The 17824-nt window shown below is 42.8% G+C and overlaps 3 protein-coding genes across 4 annotated transcripts; 1 reads left to right on the forward strand and 2 right to left on the reverse strand.

The window, feature by feature from the left end:
• The first annotated feature begins 330 nt into the window (after positions 1-330).
• LOC147259136 (spexin prohormone 1-like) lies at positions 331-2272 on the forward strand. The gene is made up of 6 exons (XM_086209399.1): positions 331-478; positions 948-1061; positions 1146-1191; positions 1273-1335; positions 1953-2039; positions 2112-2272. Exons 2-6 carry the CDS (start codon positions 978-980, stop codon positions 2168-2170), a joined length of 339 nt encoding a protein of 112 aa, XP_086065525.1. The 5' UTR covers positions 331-478; positions 948-977; the 3' UTR covers positions 2171-2272.
• Positions 2273-3326: 1054 nt separating this feature from the next.
• Positions 3327-9401, reverse strand: ldhbb (lactate dehydrogenase Bb). 2 transcript variants are annotated; one of them, XM_086209402.1, is made up of 8 exons: positions 9245-9401; positions 6762-6898; positions 5598-5715; positions 5171-5344; positions 4861-5034; positions 4669-4786; positions 4140-4263; positions 3327-3727 (listed from the first exon to the last, which is right to left on the reverse strand). In XM_086209402.1, exons 2-8 carry the CDS (start codon positions 6888-6890, stop codon positions 3560-3562), a joined length of 1005 nt encoding a protein of 334 aa, XP_086065528.1. In that variant the 5' UTR covers positions 6891-6898; positions 9245-9401; the 3' UTR covers positions 3327-3559. The 2 variants fall into 2 exon arrangements, with proteins under 2 accessions (XP_086065528.1, XP_086065527.1); XM_086209401.1 differs by lacking the exon at positions 9245-9401 and adding an exon at positions 7194-7414.
• A 1057-nt stretch (positions 9402-10458) lies between these two features.
• On the reverse strand, positions 10459-16011 carry tmpob (thymopoietin b). Its single transcript, XM_086209400.1, has 6 exons — positions 15330-16011; positions 15045-15159; positions 14252-14407; positions 13965-14074; positions 13145-13248; positions 10459-12402 (listed from the first exon to the last, which is right to left on the reverse strand). The coding sequence occupies exons 1-6, from the start codon at positions 15561-15563 to the stop codon at positions 12018-12020; spliced, it is 1104 nt and encodes a 367-aa protein (XP_086065526.1). The 5' UTR covers positions 15564-16011; the 3' UTR covers positions 10459-12017.
• Between the last annotated feature and the right edge of the window lie 1813 nt (positions 16012-17824).

The raw sequence follows: 17824 nt of genomic DNA on the forward strand, positions 1-17824 counted from the left end.
TCAAATGAGCAACTGGAAAAGTTTCAGTTTGTTATTATAATTAATGCAAGTAAATCCCAGCAGAAGACGCAAGGCACGAACTTGGAGAAGAACTGTGTTTGTCATGTGTCGTCTATTTATGGTGAAGCATCGTCCGGGTCCCCGACATGATGATGGTTTTACACCTCCGGCGACGTCTCCTCAGTCTCCACCCACACACCCGACACCTCACTGTCGCCTCGTTCATAAAGTACTTCCCGGTGACGTCATCGCGCGGTGACCCTGCTGCCGATGAGGCGCAGAAGTTTGAGTCTCGCTCATTGATGAGCGGCGACAGCTTTAACAGCATCTGTCACGAATGTCAATTAAAATGCTACGCGTGACGTCAGCACGTTACCTCTCACCCTGATCACCGAGGCTATTTAACCATGTGATTAGCTTTGGGTTTTTTTGTTGTTGTAATGTGAATAGACAAACAGCGGGGCAGCACAAGTTACCGGTAAGAGATGTACATTTGATTATTTTTGTTTGATTGTTGTTGTTTTTTTTCTGTTTCACTTTTGAAACTGTATTCGAGCTTGTTATCAAAATTACTGTAACAGCTTCCAAATGAGGTTGATTCAATGTTAATGATGCAAAAAAGTCCGCAGTATGTTGCAAGAAAGTATCCACTGTGTGTGTATGCAAATATATATTTAAAACCCTAACCTTTCTTGCTTGCTAATTAGAAGTTATTAGTATTATTTAAATTTTCTACGAAGTCAGAAATAATAACTGTGACTGACATCGCACCTCTGACGGACAGAGCAAAAGCAGGGGACCAATGGAAGATAAATGAGATTAAGAGAAAGCCAAATAAGTTTGAAACAAAAAGGTTAAAGACCAGATGTCAGTGTTTCCTTCAGTCCTCAATTAAATCAGGTAAAACCAGGCTCCCGTCTTTTCTCTTCTCCTGCCATGGCTTGTAGTTCTATCCCGGCTATTTCTACTGAGCTGAAATGTCTCGTCAGAGTTCAGCGATGGCTGTCGGAGTCGTGATGTTGCTGGTGGCGCTGGTGTCCCAGTGCTGCAGCTCCCCACAGGTGAGCTGAGACTAATGACTGCATGTTGAGTGGAAATTTCACCCAAAGGGTTCAGAAATAAAGAGAGACTTTCTTTGCCACCAGCGGAGAAACTGGACTCCTCAGGCCATCCTGTACCTCAAAGGAACACGTAAGAACTAAACTTAAAGCGCTCGTGTTCTGAACTCTGTGTGGGTGAGAGAGAAGCGTGATCAACCACGGTGTTTTGCAGACGGACGTCGTTCAGTGGGGGAGCTCAACGCCAGAGAGGAGGGGCGGGACGCTGCACGCTCAGGTGAGCGTCATTTCTGCTGTGCCGCAGGATGGCTTAACGAGCAACGCATGAATAAGAATCTATCTTCTTTAGAACATCCTGGGGGGAAAAAATGTATCAACTCAAAGACATAAGAGTTTTGCGAACAGTGATGGAGTTAAAGCTACTTAAGACTTTATCAATTATGAATAAACAAGTTATGAAAGCATCATAAACCAACCGTTATTGAGCGTCTCTGCGTTTGTAAATTGTTCTTAGCTTAAGTGAAAAGCACACCACCTTCGACAAGGACTTAACTGATGATCTAGGACCCTTTTTGATTAATTATTGAGATGTAGAGTCGTAAAAGTGACTTGATGATGTATTAGGAAGCTCTTAGTTTTTATAGATAGTTTGGAACCAGTCTAAAATGATTGGTCAGTGCTTTGATCATGAATGAATCCATCTGTTACAACTCCCCTATGATAAAGTTTGGCTTTAGAGATGTATCACTAAAATAAAATAAAATAAAATCAGAACCAGAAGCTCAGTAATCTCTTGTTTGTGTCTTTCACACCACCATATTGTTAATATTTCTTTAAAAAAAAACAAAAAAAACAACCAACACCCTCTTTTTTGTGTTTTTTGCTTGTGTGCAGCGACTCAGAACCAGGACAGAGGCAGACCAGTGCTGTCTCTAGCTTCAGTTTTTCATCTGGAGCAGCTTCAGCGAGACGTGGGCGAAGGTAGAATCATCGCACCATCGAACCATCACCTGAGCAACTTTTATACGTTTTTATTCCTTTTGTTTTCTGCAGGAAGAAACAATCCGGATTATTTTCCAGGTGAACAGGAGCGGAATTTTAACCGTTTGTGATTATGAATCTGTTTCTCTCTATCTGTTCTTTTGTAATTCTTATCTTTGCCGTTGAATTTTCATGTAGATAACCTGTGACAACTGAGCTGTACAAATAAACTCTTTCAACATCACCTTTTCACTTTGTTAATGAGATGAAAGACTCCACTGTTTTTTCTATGGAGGAAATATTTCTTTCACAGTTGCTTGTTAGGTAAACTTGAGTCTATTCGATGTGAGAGTTCACACCACAAAGAGATTAACACTCTGCTGAACACCATCCAGTTACACATCATCACACACTGACTGAGAATTTGATTGGAAATGGCAGCTGAGTCACATCTGGGTCAGTTGGAGGTCACCAGACGAGATGCTGATGAATCCAGACTGGATCTGAGCCCTCTGAAAATATACAAAAATACATAAATCAGCCACTGAATCATATTTTTATTTTATGTTTCATTTGCCATTATGAATGCACGCGTACGGTGCGTTCAGCTCAGCTACGCTCAAACATCACAACTGACCAACGTGAAAGAAAAACCCACTAAATTTACAACTTCATACGAATCAATATGTAATCAGAAAGAGGAGCCGTAACTCAAGGTCCATTTACCTGCTTCTCCTGGAGCCTTCAGCTACACATCCGCCTTCATCAGCAGAGGGATTTCACTCGTGACTTGTGGTCCTGCTGATATTGTATGAGGTCTGGTAAATGCTGCGAAAGTTGGCCTTACGAAGAAATGAATTACATTCCAACCACATTTAAGAGTTGGAATCACTAGATGCTACTTTTACTGCCTCAAGATTTCTTTCATTTGTCATGATCAAACATCAAGAAATCTTGTCAGCTGGAATACAAACACACACACACACACACACACACACACATATATATATATATATATATATATATATATATATATATATATATATATATATATATATACATTTAAATGAAATATAAAATCCATCAGGATTTGACTTGAAATGAGCACAATAAAACTCAACTGAGACACCCGCTGGTGAATTATGAACAATGACACACAGAAGGTCAGCAGTGTTGACTGTCATTTCTATGTAATTCCTTTTCTATTCTGCTTCTGAATAACTCATCTCACACACACACACACACACACACACACACACACACACACACACACACACACACACACTCTTAAAGCACCAACAAACTTTTATTAAACATTAAAGCAACATAAAGACACATGATGGACGAGGACAAGTTAACCGACGTCACACTTGGTCTCTCCAGTGAGGGGAACAATGAGCAGCTACATCTGAGGGGATAAAGCCGTCTGAGCTTCTACAAGGGCTTGAAGGCGTGGAAGGTGTCTGGTATTTGGTGGTTACGGACAGGGCAGTGCAGCTATGTCTCCCCCTGCTGGTCTCTCAGATATCTTGCAGGTCCTTCTGGATGTCCCACAGCGTGTTGGCACTGGCCTGCAGCTGAGCCACCTCATCATCCGTCAGGGTCATGTTGATCACGCTGGCCACGCCGCCGTTGTTCAACACACAGGGGAGACTCAAGTACACCTCGTCACTGATACCGTACATACCCTGGTGATCAGTGCACAGAGGAGAAAGGTTATTTTATAGTTTCCTTTACGTTCTGTTCTGATAAATTGCCACTTTTTCATTAACCTGAAAGGGAGCTGTCACTGATCAGTTACATCATTAACTTGGAGTGAAAGTTTAACCATCTTTTCCCAAGCTGTACTGAAGTTAAACTGGAATTTTTGTTTTTGACCTCAGTTACTCAACATGAACAAGAACAATCAGAACATAAAGCCGAAATGTTAAGTTGAGACACTTAATGTAATAATGACCATCAGAGTTGGAGGGAAAGGTGCTGCTTGGGTTGTATTTTATCTGTGTGTGTGAGTGTGTACACAAGTCACACGTGAACGGAACTTCACTTTCTGCCTGTGTGAAATGGAACTAAAAATGAATGATTGTGTGAAATGTTCACCTCCACCATGGTGGAAACAGGATGGATCCTGTTCATGTTCCTCATGAGGCTCTCAGTCAGATCAGCCACACTCAGACCGATGGCCCAGTTGGTGTAACCCTTCAGTTTGATCACCTCATAGGCACTGACACACACACACACACACACACACACACACACACACACACACACACACACACACACACACACACACACACACACACACACACACAGAATAAACCACTTGGCTGATGCATGGCTCTTACTGATTAGAATGGTTGTTCAGCCTAGATGTGAGCTGATAGACGCACACACAGCAGAGACGGTCTGCCGGTCAGAAAAAAAATACATGACGACATTTTTTTTATGTAAAGTTGACTTCTGAATAATAAAACGTGAGTTCATGCCGTATATCAGATTTTGTTCTATTTGTCAACAAACAGGTATGGGATCGATGTATCAAATCAGCTCAGGTACCAGTCAGGAAAGATAAATGATTCTGGAACATCCCCTCTCAAACGTGCGACCAGCAAGTACTAAGTAAACCCACCTGTCCACCACCATTTTGTGAGTCTCCTTCCAGTTCTCTTCATCAGCATCGGTACCGATGTCTGGGTTCAGTGTCTGCAGGTTGACCCCGGCCACGTTGGTTCCACTCCACACAGGCACTAAAAACACACATGGACGCCATCACCCAGCTGTCAGAAACTTTCAAGTCATCTGTCATGGTCATCTTCCTCACCGCTGGTGTCTCCATGTTCTCCCAGGATCCAGCCGTTGAAACTGCTGGGGTGGATTCCCAGTTTGTCAGCCATCAGGAAGCGGAAGCGTGCAGAGTCCAAGTTAGTACCGCTGCCGATGACGCGGTGCTTGGGAAGGCCACTCAGTTTCCAGGTTACATAAGTCAGCACATCAACTGTTAAAGATGATAATCTGCATAAGTAAACAGCGAATGAGTGTGTGAGGGTCTGTGTGTGTGTGTGTGTGTGTGTGTGTGTGTGTCTGTGTGTGTCTGTGTGTGTGTGTGTGTCTGTGTGTGTTTATCACAGTACCTGGGTTGGACACCACAATGATGATGCAGTCAGGACTGTAGCGGACGATCTGGGGGACGATGTGTTTGAAGATGTTGACGTTCCTCTGGACGAGGTTCAGCCTGCTCTCGCCCTCCTGCTGACGGACTCCGGCTGTCACCACCACGATGCGGGAGTTAGCTGTGACAGAGTAGTCTGGAGAGGGAAGGAGAAGCTGTCGTCATGGTCAAGGCCCAAATCTTGTGATTTCTATCCAAACCAAACATCCATAGATAATCAGTAAATCAAAGATACTCAAGGACCTGACCCAGATGTTGCATGCCAGACTGACATGGACACCAATATCTGGATTCAGTTTTGGAAGTCACAGTGAAACTCACCGAATCAGGATTGGAAGTTGACTTGTCTTCCATCAGCTACAATCCACACCTGAACTTTTTCTACTTGCCTTTGTCTGCAACTATTTTGGGGGTTTTGAGGAAGAGACTTCCATGCTGCAGATCCATCATCTCTCCTTTCAGCTTGTCCTCCATCACGTCCACCAGGGCCAGCTCGTCAGCCAGCTCCTGCACATATCAGGGGAGACCAACCTGCATAACACGGCTTCACCTTTTTGGGGTCTTATCAAACGCAGTGTTCTGTACTCTAACATCAATCCCATGTTCTCATCTCCTCGCATCTGGACTGCTTTTCCTTTCTTTTCTCCTCTCTGAGCCAAGCAGCTGTGTTCCTGCCTGCAGCTACAGCCAGGATATGAACCAACTCCAGCTGGAGATCTCACACCTTTCCTTGCATCCACCACTGTTCCTGTTCCTGTTCCATCCAGAATCCATTGGGAGATACTCTTGATCACCTGTTCGACTCCTCATGTTCTTGCCCCTCCATGCATCTCAGAACCCTTGTAGCCCTCCTGTAGCCTGTCACCCCCTCAAAACCACTCAGATCATGTGACCTTGGTCTCTTTTCGTTGCCTCCACAAACCTGGTGACTGTTTTTATCAGCCCTCTGGAACACACTCCCCATTGTTTGAGATCAACAGTCAATCAAACTTGTCAAAAAAACGTATGAAAAATGTGCTTTTCCCAAACACTCCTTCCTGCCGATGGGTGTGATTTATTTATAAATTATAGATTTTATATGCATGATTTCATTCATCTTTACTGACTACCCTTCCGGTAACAGGACGGTAAACACCTGACAAGTCTTATCTGGTGTTTTTTTTTCTAAAAATAATGGCTCACACATTTATACGGCCATTTTACACCCTGTTTTGTTGTATCATTTATCACTGTTCGTTGATGACATAACATTCTCTCTCTGCAATATCAGACAGAATGCTTTTATTGACCATTCAAAGCCAGAAACAAAAACATTTCATTTACAAATCTGAACTTTCCAATTGTATCCGCTTTCATTCTGAACAAAGTAAAGTGGCAGCAGACGTCGCAACAGCAGCTTAGTGAGGACAGTGAGGGGTTAAACCCCGCATCAGACACCAAGATATGAGTAATCCAGTGTCAGTCTAGCACAGGGAATCCTGCTTATTAACCCCACCCGACACCAGCAGGTGGGAAAGTAATCTGAATCACAGTAAACGTAGTGGGGCTCTTACCCTGAGCAGGATGCTAACAGCACAAGCCATTCCAACCTGTCCCACACCCACCACTGTCACTTTATTCCTGGGGGGCTCAGGAGGGCCGCTGAAGAGCGGGGTGGTCAGCTTCTGTAAGACTGAGGCCATTTTCAGTGCTGAAGAGGGAGGAAAGGAGAGAAGACACACAGAGGAGAGACATGGTCCATTAATGTTGGATGTAGATGTGTAAAGGTCTGACATCGACTGAAAGGGTTCTGCATCCAGTGTGGTCGGCTGCGTGCTCAAACTTCATAAATACTGCATTCAGGACACAGAGGGTAGAAGCCTGACGTGCAGCTCTAATAAAAGCATCACTAGAAACACAGTGGCAAAAGAATCGCTGTCCCAAACGTCACCTCTGCAGAGTTAACCTTGAAAAGTCACACACACAAAAACAGAACCAATACTTGCATTGAAGGACGATGCTCCGAGCTACGAGGTATAAACTCCACCATGTGACCAGCATGGCAGACTGGATTGACACCTAACGTGTGTTTCTGTAGCATCCGCAACACCTCCCACTGTCACTGTTTATGACACGCAGCCAAGGCAGGTATCCGGTCAGCTGCAGTGGCAGCACTGAGCCCATGTGACTCAGGCTCCCCTCCTCTCCTGCCGCCCTCTTCCCCAAACACAGGCCTCTAATCGGATGGCAAAACTGACTGACTGTTAAAGGAGTTACTGTAATCCCTTAACGCCGCCTCCATCTGCTCCAGCTACGCATGAACATTAACAAGGTATCACCTTAGTGCTCTAAGGAACAGTCATTAAATTGTTGTACTTTAATTCTCTCTTGGGATCCCAGTAGAATGCATGTCTCTGCCAAAGCATATGAGAAAAACGCTGTTTTTTTGCATTTGTTCTAATGTTAAATGGATCTGCCCCACATTTACAGGGTTGTTCCTGGACTCCTGGTATACACAAACAAGTGCAGGTGAAAATCCAACAGTTTCCGCCATGGTGGAGGTAATGAGAACTACATCATGCATTAGCCTATTTGTCACAGTTACAACAATACCATCATTAGAATTAGAAATATTTAAGCTTTGGTAACCTTTTGAATTTGTTTCTTCTTTTTGCTGCACTTACATCGCGTACTGAGACTGGCAAAAGATGAACCGCAAACATCAACGTCCTGAAATAAATCATGTTACCGAGAGCAAAGATCTATCTCTCTGATTGCATCAGGAAAGACTAGAGACTTGACTTGTGCCTCACACCAAAGATTTGAGACTTTACTTGGACTCCAGCCCAAAGACTTGGAAACTGACTCGCTTCTTAGAGACTTTGGACTCGTCCCAACAAGACTTAAGATTTGGCATTGACACTAAAGACATGAAACTTGAATTGTGACCAAAGATCTGAGACTTGACTTGGACCTGGGACCACAGACGAGAAACTGTGAAAGAAAAGACTCGCGAGGATCTTGGCGGTCTGCTCGTGGATTAGTGAGAGGAAGCGGCAGCTCCTCCAGCACGTAAACACGAGCAGGTGTGTTTACGTTCTGTAAGGCCGTACCAGGGTCATGCTATGACTTTTAATAGAACACAATGGATGCAAATCCAAACATCTGACTCTGAGCCTGCTGGTTACGGTGAATTAAAATCTAGTATTTTATGAAAATGTTGTATCAATATTAATTAGATTGTTGCTATTGATTTTGTAGTTCTGGCACCGTAGATGAGAGCCCTAGTTTTACAGTGTATGGCGTGAGAAGCCCCTTTATTTTGACCTTTTCTCTCCGGGGTTTGTTTGATAAAATAGGTAAGAAATCCAACTTTTGTTAGCGTTTATGTCATTAGGAAAAGATTGGGTTGTTTTCCACAGTCATGGTGGAAGTTTGTACGGCAGCCCGAGCCAGTAAAGCGCATTTTACACTTTGGGAAAGACTGAAGAAAAGGCCTTTTATCTCACGGCGTGTTTTGCTGAGGTCACGCTGGTCCGCTCTCCAACTGCCCTCTAGCTGTTTGTTGTTTCGGGCATCGCTCACCTCACCAGCATGTAAACAGACTTCAACTTTCAGACTTTCTCAGAAACCAAAATAAATCTATGTTGTTGGTTTTTTTTTGTGATTATTTTTCAAAATTAGAATCTTCAGGAAGCTGTAATCCCCTTCCATGATATTCTTTAATTTCTTAGTCATAATTGCGTAATGACAGGAATCAATATGCCACCTCCTCCTGGGGAAAACCTGCACATGCAGAAGAACTGCTGTTCCTCTCCTCATCTGGAGTGAAGAGTCTTTTGATTTAGATTTTTTAAAAATGTGACTTGATCGTGATTAGGTCAACTCACCTGGAGGCAAACAGGCAAAACATAATAAAAACAAACAAATGAACTCATATTATTTAATTATTAGCACCACAAAGCAGCAAAACTCTCCCAAATACAAAACAAAACAAAATCTCTCCCCACCGGACACCACTAATCCACACAACCTGAGAACGACAACGGCGGTTCACCTGAGGTCTTGGAGGTCCAACTGTGCTGATGAAGACCTAGATTCTTGTCCTTCGTCCTACTCGACAGTGAGAGAGATCCTGGGTTTGTTGTCAGAAGCGCCTGCTGCTCCTCTTACTGTGCTGTCAGCCTGCAGCCTGCTGGATTTAATTGACTAATCCTCTCCAGCCTCTACAAAGCATCACTTTGGCACAATGGTCATCTTAGTCAGCTCAGCTGGTGCAGCGTTCACTTCAGATTAAAGAGATGCTCACGCGTGCCAACCGAGGATACGAATATGACTCATCAGGAATATCAGAGCACTCAACTTTCTGTTGTTTTGTGAACATGGATGTGATAGAAATGATGACATTGTGAAAAATATCATGCTGACATTTTGTGTCCCAGCTCTGCTGCACGAGACTTTTTCTGATCGTGTGAAGCACCCGAAGCACCAGAGAGCTCGCCATGCAGCACAGAACAGCCCACCACATGGATCTCAGGCAGTGACACGGGTCTACCAGGCCCTTGATCTGAGTCCCAAGCACATCGACTGTTGAGCTGCATGCCACAGAAACACAGTCAATAGAGGGAGTCAGAGTACCACGTAAGACACCAAAGGAGGGACCACTAGCTCGTCACTGAGGCTGATGATGTCATCAGGTGTCCTGAAGTCACCTACTGTAGCAGGAACCACCTAAGAGGCAGTTACAGTAGCAAGTGTGTACACAACTGACTGTGGTCAGATTTGTCTCTGAGATAAGAGTCCCAATGGTGTTACGGAAATTTAAAAAAAAAAAAAAAAAAAGCGTGGCCCCAGCGGTTGCACCAGGGGGTGGGGCAGTAACCAGCTGGAAGCCCGCCGGGCCTGCGTTTGTGTGGCTGAGAATGAAGACTGAGATCGAAGATTGTGGTGCCACCCACAAGTAGGGCGCCGGTTTAAGAGTGGAATATTCCAATGTATTTTTTTTCCACATTTAATGATTTTAAATTCATACTCTTTTTTGGGGGGGGGAATAATTGTTTTTTTTAAATTTTTTTTTATTTGTTCATTACATGTTTATAATAAACTATCAATATTCTTTGGCACATTTCAGTGCCTCTTCTATGTGGTTACACTTCAGATGGCAACACAAATGTCTAGCTTTGACACTGCAAGACGTTCACCATGTAATTCATGGAAGCTGAGTTCTGTGTTTTGGGTGAACGATGGCGTCGGAGAAAATGTAAGATGGAGTATGTGTTGCTGATACAGAGGACAAATGAAAGATATCTGATAACAACCAAGTTTATTTCATGATACACTGCCTACATTATCATAAATAAACAGATTAAAAATCCTTACCCACATAACTCTTAACGTTTGTGTCCATTGTGGGAGAGCTGCCTGAATATGAATCACTTGTTAAATGAGCAAGGTTCAAATTAAGATACAGTATCACTTGCGTGTGTTACATATTGCTTTCAAACATTATCTTTAAATGTGCTATAAAAATTTCTTACCACATCACTTAGAAAAATATCAAAATTGAAACAAAAGATGCCCCGTAAATTTTACCACCCCCTTAAATCACCTCAAGTGGAAAAACCCCTCGCAGAGTAACCTACAGTGTTTTAAGTGGTAATTTGCACAGGCAGAAGTAGTCGAGTCTTGAGGAACGATATCAACTGTCCCAGAAGGATTTACTTACTCCATGTGTGGACACATGCAGTCAGTGAGGTGAGCTATGTGGGCGCACTGCAAAAGCCAGTCCTGTATAGAGGACTGAAGGATCAGAAATCTAATAAAAAAACAGAACAAAGAAAGCACAAAAGAGCACTAAAATCCAAAGAATGTAAACTCAAATGGACACACCGGCAGAGCTGGAAAATCAATCATCTACGCTGACAATTTTTTTTACTTTCCTTTAGGAGTACTTGTTAATTAAAAGGAAAGATCGTCAATACTGAGAAGCCGCTTCATTTAAATGATGAGGTGGATATAAGATGGCAGAAAAAAAGAACATACAGTAAATTATCCTCAATCCACTGACAGTAAAAATCATGATTACAACACAGAGCATGAGTGAGCAGATCAACATTTAGCCATATTCGTAGATCCCCTTAAGCACTGATCAGCCTCTGAGAGAATGCTTTTTTTCCTAATGGAGGCGGAGTTTCCTCATGCAGTGACGTGACCCGATTCCACCATGTGCCTCCCGTCACAGACCACCTTAAAAAGTTAGAGCTGAATAGACCTGAGCACCATAGAAACAATGAATCACTCTACCTAACTCTATAGCTACAGAGCGAATTGTGAAATTTATACAGAAACACATGAAGACATTCTGGTATTAGTAGCAGTGCTGCACTGTGCTGTTAAATGGGAGAGCAGAGCACTGTGTGTGCTAACAGTGTCCAGGCACTTCACCATCAGAAAGCACCTGGCAGCGTTACAAACTACAGTATGGCCTTGGAGTAAACTACAACCATGCATGGATAAACTGGCCTCTCCCTTCTGCACTCACCTCTACTGACAAGGGTTACATACACATAAAGACAAAGATTCACAGATTAAAAACCAACATTAAAACTCGTCTCTTCTGCCACAAAACAGTGTTATCCAGAAGCTACTGTTGGAGTGTACCTTCCTCTTGCAGAAGAAGGAAACTGTAGGAGAAAGTTTGTCATTCCCAATTCAATGTGTCTATTTTGTCCAACAAGGAAGGAAAAAGAAGGGAAGCAAGTTTGTTGTGCGGGAGCAGTGGCAGATGGCAGGGAGGCGGTGTGGGCACAGTGAAGGACCCCTGAGCATCTTTACTTGCTGGCGTCCTCTGTAGCGACACTGCTACCAATGCCCAGGTAGGTGGCTGCGTTGTCCACCACTCCTTGAAGAGGGACGACGACGCTGTCTAAGAGGCCTTTGAGGGTGTTTATCTGACTGGCATCCAGGTTCTGGTAGGCGTAGTAGAGAGAACCACCTACCACAACCAGGAGAAGGAGCTTGAGCAACACAGACAGGAAGCCTCGTCGGGTGGGGGCTTTGCTCGAAGGGACGGCGCTGCTCCCTCGGGAGAAGGACTCAGTGTAAGTGCGGCTCTCTGTGAGGACGCTGTGCTGCACACGAGACTCATCCAGCCAGTAATCACTTGGTTTCACAGGTCTACCGGCTGCCCCTCGGATGGGACGCCTGCAGGTTGCGCTGATGAGGGAAGAATAAAAATCAAACTTCACCAGACAAAACAAAAACTTGAGGTCCAGAACCCATTTCAGACATCCATGACATCTCACAATCTAGTCTTGAATGGCTCATCCATCTCGTTTGATCAGCTGGAGCTTCAATGACCAGACTAATACGAAGGGTTTGAGATAACAACAGTTTTAGAAGGCAATCCTGGTCCAGCAGGCCACGTTCTAGTGTGTTCATCCAAAGAGCACCATATTAGACACACTAATATTCCAAGTACAAGTAAAACATGTCTGGAAGGGATATACAAGATGAAATAAACTGAACAAAAAAAAAGACTTCTTCCTCCAAAGTCAAGAAAATTTAAAGAGATTCGATGGTCTGTTTTTCCATTTTGCATAAACCTTGGCAATAAAAGCGATGTGTATGCAGAAAACCAGCTGGTTACGTTTAGGGAGGGATCCTGGTTTGGTTCAAATAAGTTCAGCAGTTTGCACACATGCAACTCACGTAAACCCAGATCAGCCGTGACCAGTGACAAGACTAAACAAAACATCATAGAATGAGTACAGATGGCGAGGAACTCTGATAAAAAGGACACAATGACAATTTATTCCAAGTCAGACTGTTGATATGTGGACCCCTTAATCTCCAACTTTTGATGAAGTCACTGAGTGCAGTATCTTTTTCAAGCGGTCGGACTGTTGGTGAAAATCTCTGCTGAACAATCAATATCAGCTCAGTCTTGTGTTCTTACCTGATGCCTGTTGGTGTGCTTATTTCATTGGCAAGGATATCTTCAACAACATTCTCACTGGTCTTCTTGGGGGTGTCTTCAGTAATAAATTCTTCCATCACCACCTTTCAGACAAGTAAAAACAAACAAACCAATGAACGAACGGGATGTACAGGACGTAGGACTAAAACGCTCTTTAGCAACACTTAACAGGCAAGTCTCAAGTTTGAAACTCTGGCTGCTGTGTCTTAAAAGTCCTAATGTGTTCTTAATTGGAACAGCAAATTAATAATAAACTCATATGCTTTTACAAAAGGTGTTTTTTTCCCCCCAACCATTTTCCTTAACTGCTAGAAGTCCATTCATTTTACTCCTGTATGAGGTTTAATTTATCTACAAGCAAAAGACAGCACAATGCAGTGTCACACAGAATGATTCCCACCGCTCAAGACGATCAGTGCTTTCAGTCCCCCTAATCACCAACTGTTCTTTGGGCAGCTTCACATGTTAAATGAAGAAGGAAGTCCAGTATTCCACAGTGAGAGTCTTATGTTTTATTTATCTCAGGTTCTTTTGTTGATCACAGGGCTGGGAAGCAACTGCAAAGTTCCTAAGGAAGGATTCTGTCTCTACTGACAACTTTAATGGCAGCCAAGGGAACCACAACCAAGCAAATCTAGTTCAGTAGCTAAATACGCTCTAAGGCATAACTTTATAGAATCGAGTCGAGTCAAGTCATCAGACTCGTAGTGAGTGACTGGGTGTTTGAGTCAAGTTGAAAGTCATGTGACTTAAGTCCACACAACTGTTGCTGACCTCAGAAATGTGAAAAATGTCTCACCTTGGTCTGTCGTCTGCTGCTGGTTCGTACCGTGACTGGAGTTTTCCCTCTGCTTCGTACAGGCTTCTCCACCACAGGAACTGGCTCTGGTTCGGTGTCAATAATTTCTTCTGTGCCAAAAAACAAGATAAACAAACAAACATTCAGACTTGAAGGTTTTTTGTTGTTGTTGTTTTTTTGCTATGTTCACTAACAGGTATGCAAATTATCTGCAAAAAAAAAGGTGGATACAACCAGGCTTGTTCAATGACATCTTAAAAATTCAAGTCGGCGTGATCAGAGCTCACCATCTTCCTTGTCACTGTACTGGTCAGAATTCGTGTTGCCATTCTGGTTACTGTCAGCCTTGGGGAGAGTTGTGACATCTGTCGGAGCCTCTGGTTCAGCTGCAGGCTGGTCCAAAAGCTTCTGCAGCTTCTTCTCGTACAACTTTCGGGTCGAGGCTAAATAGTGGCATGAAAAAGTAAACAAGATACTTTCATTTCTGCCAGATTCAGATATTATAGAGTAAATATACTTTACTGAAATCCCATTTTAAAACACAGTTTTTCAATGGCTGCACCTTTATTATGGTGAGCGATATATTTATAATTTTTTTTTTTATTTTCATTTTAGTAGCGTTAGACACATACATCACCCTGCACATAAGCATGTTCTCTGGGAAATATTAAAAGCATGTACATTCAATATTTTCCTTCAATAAATACATGACTCAGGTTTCAGTTGGTTGAAAAACAACCACATTTTAGCAAAAGAATTAAGTTTAACTGGTTAAAACAGGTGATGTGCTTTCAAAATGAGAAATAACTCACAACAACTTGTGTTTGTAAATCTGGAAGAATGAATACTTATAGTAAATTATATCAAAAAAATATCGACGCATGTATACATGTGTAACAACCCCATTTCATTCCACCCCAGACCTACAAGGGCCAAATGGTTAACCTTGGTCTGAAAAGGAAAGGTAACACCTGTGAGGAGACTGTAGAAGTCAAGATAATAGTAGATGGAGCAGGCACTGTTCCATAATAAATGCAGCTGTAGCATATCGAGTCATGAAACATGTCTCCAGGAACTTACCCACAACAGGCCCTGATTCCACACCGTGCTTGGCCAGCTGTTGTTTCAAGTCTTCATCAGTCAGATCTGTCACTTCAACTTCTGCGGGAGGCTTGTCAGTCTTTTTGGTAGCTTTCTGGAAAAACAAAACAAACCAAAAAAAACACACACACCGGCGTTAATTACTCAATAAGTAGGTCAAAACGTGCTCGGCCACAACAGCGGGAGACAAGGTTCTGCTCTGTATGAACTCCGCACAGTCGCCGTAAATGAAAAAGCCTCAATAAGGCGCCAAACCAAACTTACTCTTCCGGATCTGCTTTTGTTGGAAACAACGGGAGCGGGTAAGTCTTCGTCGCTGGAGAAGGTATCCACGGGCGGGCTCTTCTTGTTGTTCAGTATGGTCAAGTTTTTCAGATACAACTGCACATAGACTTCTTTTTTATGCTCTCCACTCGGAAGTGGCACATTGTTTGCCGTAAGCTCATTCTTCAGCTTATCTTTAGTAAGAACCGACGGATCTTCGAGGAATTCTGCCATGCTGGACTGTATTTTAGCTGCGTTTTTAAAGCGCTGAGGGATAACGGAAACCAGCCACTGGCAGGTTGCACACAACACCGGGAACGTGACGAAAAAGCGCTGTTGTCAAACAGGACTGGCGCCTACCTGCCGCCGACTCAGCTAGCAGGACCGAAGCCGTTAACTCAAATAAAAGCTCGGTTCCGCCTTTTAGCCTCCCAAACTAAATATTTACAAGTAGCTTTAATTTATGGAAACCAGGAGCGAGGGTGTGCGGCAGATGGAACCGGTGGGAAAATCAAACTTAACCAGTTGTAAATGGAGTAAATTAGCTTAGCTTCAAGCCAGTCGGCTTGCTTCTGTCTGTCCGCGGTCGCAACAGGGCCAACAAAGAAGCAGCGCGGCTATTGGATGAAGGTAGCCAGTAAAGTCTCCTCTGATTGGATCTTTAAGAATGGCTCGCTTCTTCGCCGCCACCACAAAGAAACCGCAGATTGAGTTGTTTAGATAACGGATTTACACGAAAAATACCGGCAATATTTCAACTGCCGCTTCTGCAATCGCACGTCATTGGCCATTATTGTTCTTTACTCGCGACACAAGTGCTAATCTAAATTATTAATGCGAGTCGCATTGAGCAGGAGAACAATGTTAATGGCGAATAAAGTCAAATGCCACTGACTGTTAGCTCTTTTACAGCTGCTGTTTCAGTCTGTTCATTTGGATGTATCAGGTATAATCCGCAATATAAACACCACCGCAATAATTACACTGTTTTTCACGTCAGTTACATAATCCAGCGGGGAAAGATACATGGATGTAAGCAGCCTTTGCAACAGAAGATGGCAGCAGGGGCTACATGATTTAACACAGCAAGGCCCAGTTGAAGGTTCATCCTGATTTCATTCCAACATTTCAGTTACCGTGTAGAGACGTGGGAATACATTCATAAGCAACTGCTTTTATAACATGAAAGAGAAGTGCAAAAAAAAATAAAAAATGAATGAGGTTGATTCAACAGTGATTATTAATTCAGGATGCAACTTGACGAAAGAATTAGTGGTTTTGCTGAAAGCAAAGTGACAGTATTACTCAAACTTTTTTTTTCTCAAAAAGTTGCTTCTGTTTAGTTACGATATCCTCAGAAGAAATTTCATTTTCAACATTAATTTTTAGCATGGACAGACTTCAACGCAAGTGTGTGTTTTTGCTGTTGGTGTCAAGCTTTTCTCCACAAAATCGTCTCAAAAGATTAAGACATTGTTGGAATGAATTATTAGACTGTATGAATCTGTCAGGTAATGATGCAAATATGTGTACATAGTAGATCAAACAACTGTAATAACTTGCCCATTTACTTCTGTTGTTCACAGATGCTTGGAGCAAACAATGAGCAAAATAAAATTTTCTTCTTCCTGTTTCTTATCAGTCAGATGTTGTGTTTTGATTGTGAATTTTTTTTCCTCATAACCTGTTATTACTTGCAAGCGGAACAAATATCAAATGAGCTGAAATCTGAAGCTAGCAAGCACAATTCAATAATACTACCCAGCAGAGAAGTTATCTTGTGCTCCGTGGGAATAAGAACGTTGAAAAAGAGATAAAAGGACCGTGGAAAAGATGGAGAATTAAGAACCACAAATTAAACAGATAAAATCATAGACATAGGTTTCCGTATGCTTTTAGACACTGACTCAGCTATTCTGAGACTGTGTGAGGCAGCAACAACAGAAATCAGCATCTTGTGTTTTCAAACTTGACATTAGAGCAGCCAGAAGTCTGATCCCGGGGCCCCCCCAGGGGTCAGAAACGCTCATATGTCAAGAGTTACATATTAAAATCAAGGAAGGCGGTACAATAAGGGAAATATTTGCTTGATTTGTATAAATGTAATATCTTTACCTCCACCAAGGCGGTAATAGGATCACGTTAGCGGCTGAGGAGGTAATGTTTTTGGTGGCGTTTGTCTGTCAGGAAGATTGCTCAGGCCAAATTTTGCCAAACTTGGTGGTGGGGTGTGGGATTCTGAGGCAGATCCATTTAAACACAGAAAAAGTTTGCTTTTTTTTTTTTTTTTAACGCTGGGTTTGGCTGAGAGATGCGATACAGTGCGCCCTCTTGCTGGAGATTGGACTGTTTGTCATTAAAAAAATGAGAGAGTTGAAGAAAACCTGTGCTGTGGAAACCTGTCACGGGCACTTTTCAGTAATCAAAGATAATTTTATATCATGTGAAACCATTATTTTGCTTTACCTCATTAAACCTCTGAATAAATATGAGAT

Source organism: Aulostomus chinensis, chromosome 7, assembly GCF_037954235.1.
Source record: "Aulostomus chinensis isolate RoL2024-O1b breed Wild chromosome 7, RoL_Achi_v1.0, whole genome shotgun sequence".
Classification (NCBI taxonomy): Eukaryota; Metazoa; Chordata; class Actinopteri; order Syngnathiformes; family Aulostomidae; genus Aulostomus; species Aulostomus chinensis.